The sequence below is a fragment of the Diospyros lotus genome, chromosome 2 (assembly GCF_014633365.1).
Source record: "Diospyros lotus cultivar Yz01 chromosome 2, ASM1463336v1, whole genome shotgun sequence".
NCBI lineage: Eukaryota > Viridiplantae > Streptophyta > Magnoliopsida > Ericales > Ebenaceae > Diospyros > Diospyros lotus.
The window spans coordinates 2,201,916-2,211,843 of record NC_068339.1 but is presented as its reverse complement, the minus strand read 5'-3'; the positions used below and the strand labels follow the sequence as shown (position 1 = coordinate 2,211,843).

General features: G+C 38.7%; 1 protein-coding gene across 1 annotated transcript; it reads right to left on the bottom strand.

Annotated features, from left to right (window-relative positions):
* Window positions 1-2,674: 2,674 nt before the first annotated feature.
* Window positions 2,675-4,407, bottom strand: LOC127794288 (ras-related protein RABA6b-like). Its single transcript, XM_052325270.1, has 2 exons — window positions 3,869-4,407; window positions 2,675-3,288 (listed from the first exon to the last, which is right to left on the bottom strand). Exons 1-2 carry the CDS (start codon window positions 4,084-4,086, stop codon window positions 2,847-2,849), a joined length of 660 nt encoding a protein of 219 aa, XP_052181230.1. The 5' UTR covers window positions 4,087-4,407; the 3' UTR covers window positions 2,675-2,846.
* Between the last annotated feature and the right edge of the window lie 5,521 nt (window positions 4,408-9,928).

Here is a 9,928-nt window from a genome sequence, read left to right as displayed (position 1 = left end):
GACCTCCGATTGAGACTATTCAAAATTCTATGGAAATCTAAAGAAATTAGATACAACTTTTATGTTTTGAGTTTTGAGAGATATTGGCCGAATCAAGGATGAAATCGGGCTTGAAGTTGATTGAGGATAGAGATGGCAAAATGGGCCTGGCCAGGGACTGGGCTTGGGCCAGCATTTTGCTGGCCCATTTAAGGTCGGGCCGATTTGGCCCGGCCCACTAATCGACCACAAACCCCCTCCCTCAGCCTCGCCTCTCGCCCTCGCCCTCGCCCTCACCTTCTGCCTCGCCCTCGCCCTCGCCCTCGCCCTCACCTTCTGCCTCGCCCTCGCCCTCGCCCTCGCCCTCGCCCGCGCCTTTCGCTCTCGCCCGCGCCTTTCGCTCTCGCCCTCGCCCGCGCCCCTCGTTCTCGCCCGTGCCCCTCGCTCTCGCCCTCGCTCGCCGTCGCCCTCGTCTCGCCCTCGCCCGTGCCCCTCGCTCGCCTTCGCCCCTCGCCCTCGTCCTCGCCCTCGCCTTCGCCCCTCGCCCTCGTCCGCGCCTCTCGCTCTCGCCATCTGTCTCGCCCTCGCCCTCGCCCGCGCCCCTCGCTCTCGCCCTCGCCTCTCGCTCTCGCCATCTGTCTCTCCCTCGCCCTCGCCCTCGCCCTCGCCCGCGCCCCTCGCTCTCGCCCTCGCTCACCGTCGCCGTCGCCCGCGCCCCTCGCCCTTTCTCGCTCACACCGCCTGCCTTTGGGCCAAAAATGGTATAAAAAAAAAAAACATTTGGGCGGGCTCGTTTGGCCCGCTTGGCCCGTGTAGGGCCGGGCTAAGGCCAGCAATCTACTGGCCCGTTTTTAAGCGGGCCGATTTAGCTCGGCCAGCTTGGCCCGCTGGCCACTTGGTGGCGGGCCGGGTTGGCCCGGCCCGGCCCGTTTGCCATCTCTAATTGAGGAACACCCACTCGATTATAAAACTGAGTAGGTGTGGCTTCGGTGCTCTTTTGGTTTTTTGGGCATAATTATCTGGTTCGAGTTCCGATTGAGGTAATTCAAAATCCTGTGAAAATCCTAGAAAAATATCTACAAATTTCATGTGTTTGAGTTTTGAGAGATATTAGTTGCATCAAGGCTAAAATTGAACTTGAAGTTGATGCACCTATACTATTGACGTTTGGGAAATCATTACCTGCCAACCCACTCGATTATATGATCGAGTGACTCTCAAAATGGGCCGCGAAACTTTTAGAATGGGCTACAAGACTCCTAGGATGGCCACCACGTGTTCCCCATCTCTCTTCTTTATAAATGTGAGGCTTTACCTCCTACTTCAGGTACGCTCTCTCTAGCACTTGGAACACATTCTTGTGCTCACGCTCTCAAGAACTAACCTAGGCATCAGAGAGTTTGCATGGGAACACCCACTGCGCGCGCTCTAATCGTGCACTTTTCTTGCAGGTCTCTCGATCATCAAGACTCTCTAGGAATACTTTGGTGACTAAACTCTTGACACACTTTGGTGACGAAACTCTCAACACACTTTGGTGACAAGATCCACAAGACCCTCAAGACTCTCACATGGCCTTCTGACCCTTCGCTCTCGAAACTCTTGCGATCAAACCACACACATTATATCATTTCACGTTAAAAATAGATTGTTGTATTTTGGTAATAACAATATTAATATAAATATATAATATATCATTATACAAGCATCTTTGAATAATAATATTGTAAAAAAAATATTGTTTGTAATTTAAAAAAATTACAAGTGTTTAATTGATTGATATAAATGTATAAGTGTTCAAGAGTAGTTTAACCAATTAAATAATTTCTCTTCTTTGGCTTTTGTGTTGTCTTGCAACTTGTTAAAGAAGCATGGAAAGAGAGTGAAATGAAATTGATATATAGAACCAACGGTTTACTTGTTAAATCACATTTATATTTGTACATTTAGTTGATCACATGTTTCAGTAAGACATTGTTCATCTTCTTCTAGTTAAGATTGTAAATTATTACTTAAACACAATAATAAATTTATTGATTGAAAATATTATCATCAAATCGATTGAATTTAGCAAGAAAAAGAATAATCAAATGATGCATAAAAATTTCCATACAAAGACTCCAATATTAATTTGATTCAAGTATCAAACTCTGTATGTGAGAATTTTTTTATGTCCTGTGATTATTCTTTTTCTTACAAATTCCAAACATCTTAACAATAATATTTTTAATTAATAAATTTATTATTATATTCAGGTCTACACAAAATACACCAACCAACTCAAATATTAATAGTGTTAAAACTCAAAAGTTGATATTTTTGATTTTTTTATTACTAAAACAACTGATATGCTGGGTGATGTGGGCCCAGCTTTCTCATTTTGACAACTCTGGGATGGGTTGGAGATATGATGTATGATAGGTCATATGCTGGGGATATGTTTGATGAAATGCTTTAATTTGAGTGCAAGCAAACTCCAACATTTTATTGCAATTTCTGTGTCTAAAGCCATGGAGTCATATCCACACCTAACTGGAGGCGAAGGCCTTCTGAGTTCTGAGGCAGGGAAGCCTCAGCCATTTCAGTCAAGCATTTCGTCGAGCATGTGAGAGGCAGGCAAAGTTAAGTGTCACAACATAACCAAAACATTATAGCCCTCTAAAGATGCAAGGGCAACGACAATAACAGCAACAAAAACGTTGTAACTTTTTTATCTTATTAGATAGGATCGACTATTTAATTTTCCGCACAAGGAAAAGAAGCAAAAAATAAAAAAGAAAGAAAGAAAGAAAAGACTTTGATTCTTAATGTTCCTTCACTTTGGTATTAATCCCACTATTCTCCAAAACAAAATTACCTCTTTTGTTTCAATATGAACAACAGGTTGCATGTTTAGTTGCAGATACTTCATCAACATTGATAATTTGCTTTGCTCCATGGAGGGTTGGCGCCCCCATCCCCATGTCATTAGACTTTGCTTCTAAGGTCTTTTGACTTGTAACTTGGTGAATTTGAGTAATCATTTGGAGAAAAGCCTCTTCGACATTCAAGTTTTCGAGCGCAGAGGTCTCGAGAAAACTAATCCCTTCTAGCTTGGCGAGGGTTCGGCCTTCTTCTGTGCCAACTTCCCGCGAGTGGTCCAAATCGGATTTGTTGCCAACAAGAACTACCACCATGCCTGAGCTGCCAAACTCCCTCAGCTCATGCAGCCATTTCTTCAAGTTCTCAAAGGTTCCCTTTCGAGTTATGTCATAAACTAGCAATGCGCCTAGTGCACCACGGTAATAAGAGCTTGTTATGGCTCTAAATCTGTTCATTCATACAAAAAAAAAAAAAAAGACCATTAGTGCTAAGAAGGGTAGATTGATTTAGGGCTATTATATATATATATATATGCATATGTATTGGTTTGACTAATTGGACGGAAAAGAAATCAATCAAGTTGCTTGGACGGAAAGGAACAAAAAAGATGGGGAAAATATGACTTTTTGAGCCTGAAAGTAGACAATTTCAATATGGATGTGTCCTCTAGCATCCATGATTTGTCCCACAGATTCCTGTGGAAACTAAAGGTTCTACACATGGGGATTAATCAATCTGGAAATCCAAAATCTACTGTTCATGCGATGGATGATCCATTCATGATTGAAATTTTTTCCCAGAATCTAATATTTACACAAGTTTAATCAAGCATCAACACAACTAAAGACCAAGCTTGATAAACAAGACAATTTGAAAGGATAAAACTTCTCTGTATTAGGCTCTTATGGATCTCTTCATCAATTATCTTCTTGTCATGGCAATTGCTAATTAAGAAGGGAACTGATAAAGAACCGCACATGCCAAACCAAGAATTGAAGAATTGAAGGAAGATTCATGAAGAACATACCTTTCTTGCCCTGCAGTGTCCCATATCTGTGCCTTGATGAGTTTATCCCCAACCTTGACATTCCTGTAAGCAAATTCAACCCCAATGGTGGGTTTAGAATCCAAGTGAAACTCATCTCTGGCAAATCTGGAGAGAAGATTGGATTTCCCGACAGCCGAGTCGCCGATTAAGACGGCCTTAAACAGATAATCACACTCATCATCAAAGGAATCGGCCATGTTCTTCCCCACCAAGAAGATCAGATCAAAACAAAAACCTGCTAGCAGAGTGAGATTAAGACTTAAATCACGTAGTGAAACAGACAAGCTAGAGTGGAAGGAGCAAGTTGATGATCAAAAGGCGCATATGTTGTGGCTTATTTTAATGAAGTTCCCAAGCTCATAAGAACTCGTTTGAGATTGGCTACAATCAAAGGCATTGAGTGATGGCATGTGAGAACATTGATACAAGACATCATGGCTGTTCCTTCCTGTTGTCAAGTTTGCATAAATAAAACTACTTCGCTTTCTGGGTGACTCGTCTTTCATCACAACCCAATTCCATATTGGTACTTTATATAGTATTAGTGTTTCATATCAGTGTTACAACACCTCTGCTCATCAACAAGTTTTTTATTTTATGCCAAATGGCTTTACATGATTAGTGTGCTAACTGTGTTGATTGCTAACGTGGCATTCTCCTGATTGGCAGTGCTCAACTATGTTCCTGCCGGGGGTGGTGAGAATATCAGGGGCGGGGCGGGCAAACCAAATTATTGGCTTAAGAATAAAGTAACGAGAGATGATTTCATTAGTCCACCTATTCTCTGTTTTTTTGGAAAACATGATTTGGATTTGACCATGGTTTGGTAACTTGGTGATGGGATTAGAACTTTAATCCCCTTGTCAATGCACCAAACTCGGATGCTTTTGGTTGTGGTAATGCATTTCAAGTTAGGTGCTAATTTCGTATATATGGAATAATAATTTCAAACTATGCAGATAAAGTTAAGTTTACGTGTGCGATTATGACTACTTAGCAACAACAGAAATAATTATTATTTGCATTACTTGTACTAAGTGAGGGTGAAGTGTAATCATTCTGTTTCTGTGGTTAATTGTATATCGACACAAATTATTTACTCATATTTTTTTTATATATTTAAGTCATCTTAATTACTTTTCAAACATATTATCTTTATTGGGCACTATTCCCCAATTTATGAGGTACAATCTCGTTTTTAATTTAGTTCCAAACATTCTAGAACATTTTTTTATCCTAATTTTTCTTTTCTTTCTCTTTGTTTATATACATGTACCCTTATTTTTTGTTGTTATTGTTATATATATTTTATGATAAATAAAATTATATCATTTGACACTTGATAGTTAATACGAGTTATCAACGAGTAAGAAAACACGAGAATAAATAGACATAAAACAAAAATAAAAAGAATGGAAGGTGAAAGAGATGAAAACAAAAATAATTAAAAGTAAAATTTCTCTTTTCTCTTGAAATTTTAAAATTCTTTAATACATCTCAAAAAAATAATTAAGTTGTCTCCAACAGCTAATTTTCCCTCACTAAACCAAAATTTTAGTAAGGAAGAGAGAAGAATCTACTCCAATGTAGTTCGCCATTTAGGGTCTTACTCGTCATCCAAACAATGAAACCCTTTTCCCTGGTTACTTTTAGCGTTTGTCATCCCTTGTTGTGGCCATCGCTATTATCGTTATAGTTGTAAAAGTCATTGTCGTTGTAATTGTAATCGTCATTGTTGAAGCATAAAGCTTCATTGGAAAAGATGAACATGACGAAACATGTTGCAGTCAATTTGCAATCGACTTTGAAGACAACTATTGAATCAAGCAATTAGACACAACAAAAAAGAAGAGACACACGATCAAAGAAGACGAAGAGTCGTGACAAAGGGAGTAGATGAATAGATCGAAGGAGAATAAATCAAAGGAGGAGATGAGGAGACAAATAGATCAACAATTGTTGAAATATTATTTTTAATATGTTAAAATTTTAAATTTATTATTATGGAATTAATTTAAACAAATTTGTTAAATAATTTTATTTAAAAAGATTAGTAAATTGATTTTAAAAATATATTAAATAATATTAAATTTTAATACAATAACACTTATTATTAAATTAAAAAAATTAAATTTTTATAGTAGTAAAAATTATAAGTTATAGGTAAGGTAAAAAAAATTAAAATTAAAATTTATTAATAAATAAATAAAATAGGAAATCAAATAGAGAGTAGAATATTGATTGTGATTAAAGTAACATAATTTTTAAGATAAAAAAAGAATAGGAAATTAATTATTTATAATATTAATTGAAGAATAGAATAGAGAAAGTAATTGAAAATGGTAATGTTATTTATTTAGATTGAAAATGAATCTCCAGTTTAGTCAATACATTTTCATTAAAAATAAAGAAAGTGCTGGTGTGATCTAATAAAAATGTGTCAACTAAATTAAAAATTTATATACAATTTAGATAAATAATATTACTAAATTAAAAATAGTTTTAGAAATTATTTGCTATTAGATTTAAATATAAAAAGAAAATTGAAACCAAAAAGCAAAAACTCTACCAAAGCGGTAAGAGCAACTCCAACGAGAGTTGTCATCTATGATGTTATCTCCGTGACTGTCGAAATAGCACATCGGAATAGAAAATTTTCACTCTAATCGGAGTAGTATATGGGGTTGCAAAATGAAAACAATCCTCTTGAGGTGCTATTTTTTCAACCCCTAGAGAGAAAGAGAGGTTACAATTGCTAACGGTAAAATCCAACGGTTATATTTGAAATTATATATATATATATTTATTTATTTACTTGAAACATGGGTTTAGCAAGCGAGACGAGACGAAGCGAGAGAAAGCTAGAGAGACAGCTGTAATGCCCCGTTAATGGTAATTTAAATTAATTTTGGGGTAATTGATTTAAATGGAATATCAAAATAATTGGTTGTGGTTAAATAAAATTAAATTATGTGATTTTAAGGAAATAAGAAATTAAGATAATTAATTTTGTTATTTAGGAATTTCTAGAAAAAGAAAAAAATTAAAATAAATTGAATTTGGTGATTTTTAGAAGTTTCGGGCGTTACTGTAATTATTATAGGGGTGTTTGTGTATATAATGGAAGTTTAGGGGTGCTGGCGCGAGTTGCGGAAAGGCCGAAAAATCACTTTTAAGTATAACTTAATTCATATATAAGTTAAGAAGGGGGGGGGGAAATTGCGGATGCGGGTTCGAAATCGCGGGTAGGTGCGCGAGGGGGGGGAAATTTGGCTGATTTAATTCAGCCTCTAGACGTCAAAACGACGTCGTTTTGATAGAGGCGGTGGCCTCCCCTAGCGGCCTGCCGCGTGCTGCCACATGGCGCCTCCCTCCCAACTCGTTTTTTACCACAATTTAGCCCGATTTCGGGCGTGAATTCGAGCAATTGAACAGTAAGAAATTTCAGAAAATAACCGCGAGCGCGAGCAAGAAAATTTGGAAGATTTTGGGCCAAAATTCTGATAAAACTCCGTTTAATCCCTGATTTAATTATCCAGATATGTACCTCAGCTAGTAATTAATATTTTTTGTGGTTGAAATTTCATTTGGGGCCCAATTTTATTAATTTTGTCAATAATTGGAATATTGCAGTTTGTATAACTTTGACCGCGTTTGGTCAAATTGAACTTAAGGCTATCTCCGGAAAGGCAAGTTCTTTATACCATTATTGTCGATTTTTTCGATGTCAATTTATTTGACCTCCCTTCATTGGATTTGGCTGTTAATAAATTATGGAATTTAAACGATATGATTAATAATTTAATTTATTAACCTGGTTTCGAGGGTATTATTCGTTGATTGCCTATAGGGGTTTGTATCACCCCCAAGCCTATGGGAATGATGTCGTACTCACCCGGGGCTAGGTTCTTAGCTGTCGGGTATTATGATTAGATTTTTGGTTATTTATTGGCTAGAGTGGTTAGACAGTAGGGGCAAAGGTTAGCTGTAATGTGACGGTGTGACTGTTATACAGTCTATTTTAGGCCGTTAGATGGTCTCTCCTGGTCACTGACCGCTGACTGGTGTCAAGCACTGTTGACCTACTCTACCGTTATGTGATTATAGCATGCCTGATTATTTTATTTTTGTTGCATAGTTTGATATACACATGGGTTCGGGCTGCATGATGGGATCATCATGATTTGGTTATGCTTGATCATGGACATTTTAGATTGGTCAGGTTGCATCCAGCACGGGCATATGCATCGCGTGTGATTTACTACGTGGGCGGAGCATGGCCTGATGCCTGGATGTATGGGCGCCTTGTATCACGTTGATGCTCATTACGCCATTGCATTTTATATGCATTGCATGATTACTGGTAGTTATTAGTTCTCGGACGGGAGTACCATTCCGAGGGAGCCTTTGGCTCGGCTGTCGGGAGTACCGGCAGGGATACGGGTGACGGAGTACCGACCCGGGACAGTGCGCATAGGTTTGTGGTGATTTATGTTGCCTTTCAGGGCAGCGGCAGGTTGGTATGGGACTTGGGTGCCAAGTGTTTTATGTGGGCCCCAAGGACCGGTATATGTTTTATTATGCGGCACTGTTGCGTTGTTGCGTCACATGACTTGTATGTACATGTGAGTTTATATTTGGGGTGATCTCCTCTTCTGTTTCATTTACAACCTTCTTTTTCATATAAACTTGCTGAGTCTTGCGACTCACCTTGCTTTCCATCATTCCAGGTAAGGGTAAAGCTAAAGTCGAGGGCGAGGACCGCGTTACCTAGCAGCCAGCCATGTCGGTAGGGTGTACAGTTAGCTGCCCCCGTTTTCTCTAATATTTTGTTGAGAGTTCTGACTCTCATTTTTTACTGTACCCGGTTGTTCCTTGTATCTTTTATCGTTGGCACAGGTGTCTGTATATTTTTATATACTCCTTGACTGCTATTCCAGCAAGGTACTTGTAGGCGTGCATGTATATTGTTTTGCTTCCGCTGTTATATTTTTCGTATGTATGCATGCCAGGGTATTTTCGTCTTGTGTTTGTTTCTCTTCTCTTAGGTAGGCGCTCTCGTTCGGATAGACCGGGCGGTTGGGATATCCGGGCAGGGGTGCTTACAACAGCAATCGACTAGCGAGACATTGAGCGACAGAAGGCCAGAGTCGACAAGGATGAGGCCTAGGCTGAGGCGACGAGCAATGGAATGAGAAGAATCGTCGACGAGGGCGAGTAGCGACAAACGATCGAGCGATAAGAAGGCAAGGCAGAGAAGACGATCTGCGAGGGCAAGGACGAGTCGCGAGTGTGAGGGGGGGGGGGGGTGAGCCATGGAAGTGCAGGAAACAAAAGAGAGAAACGCATAAGAAGAAAGGTTCTGGAGGTATATTATATATATAATTATTTTTATTTTAGTTAATTAATTATATATAAAAATATTTTTAAAAATTGAGATTTAAAATTTTAATTATTTTTTAATAAAAAATATTAAAATATTCAAATAACATTTTTTTTTAATGTATAATCACGAGTGTTCTCCACTGTTTGACCTCACGAGGGTGATGAGGGTGACAAATGATTTTCACATTTCAAAATCGTTCTGAGTCACTGACTGCTGAGCTTCTCTCGGCCAAAGATGACACCTTATTTTGACACCGATTATTAGAGCATATATATAATTTAAAGTTACCATAATACTATTCAAAATTACAAATTTACCACCCAAAACAGCAACTATGACACGCGCATTATTTGTCGGGGACACGGCCAACAACAGTAAATCGTACGCGGTCTTGTCACCCATTTACGAGTGTGGGACCCTTATACTGGGCCCCACAAATATAGGCTTCAATTTGATGTTTCGTGTCTTCCTTCTTCAATTTGATGTTATTGCATTGATTAATAATAAAATGGAGGACTCCCAACCGTCCTTTGACCAGAGATTGTATATTTTCTCTCGTCCTTAGCCACTGCATCATAAAATTTTAATATCTAAATCCACCTTCAATAAGGAAGTTTTGACAGTATCGATAAGGGCATGGGACTACGCACACG

Excerpts from the sequence above, each read along its gene's own strand:
- LOC127794288 (XM_052325270.1), bottom strand. The coding sequence starts at position 4,086 with ATGGCCGATTCCTTTGATGATGAGTGTGATTATCTGTTTAAGGCCGTC. Across the intron at positions 3,289-3,868 it reads GACACTGCAGGGCAAGAAAG|ATTTAGAGCCATAACAAGCT; the intron begins GTATGTTCTTCA and ends ATGAATGAACAG.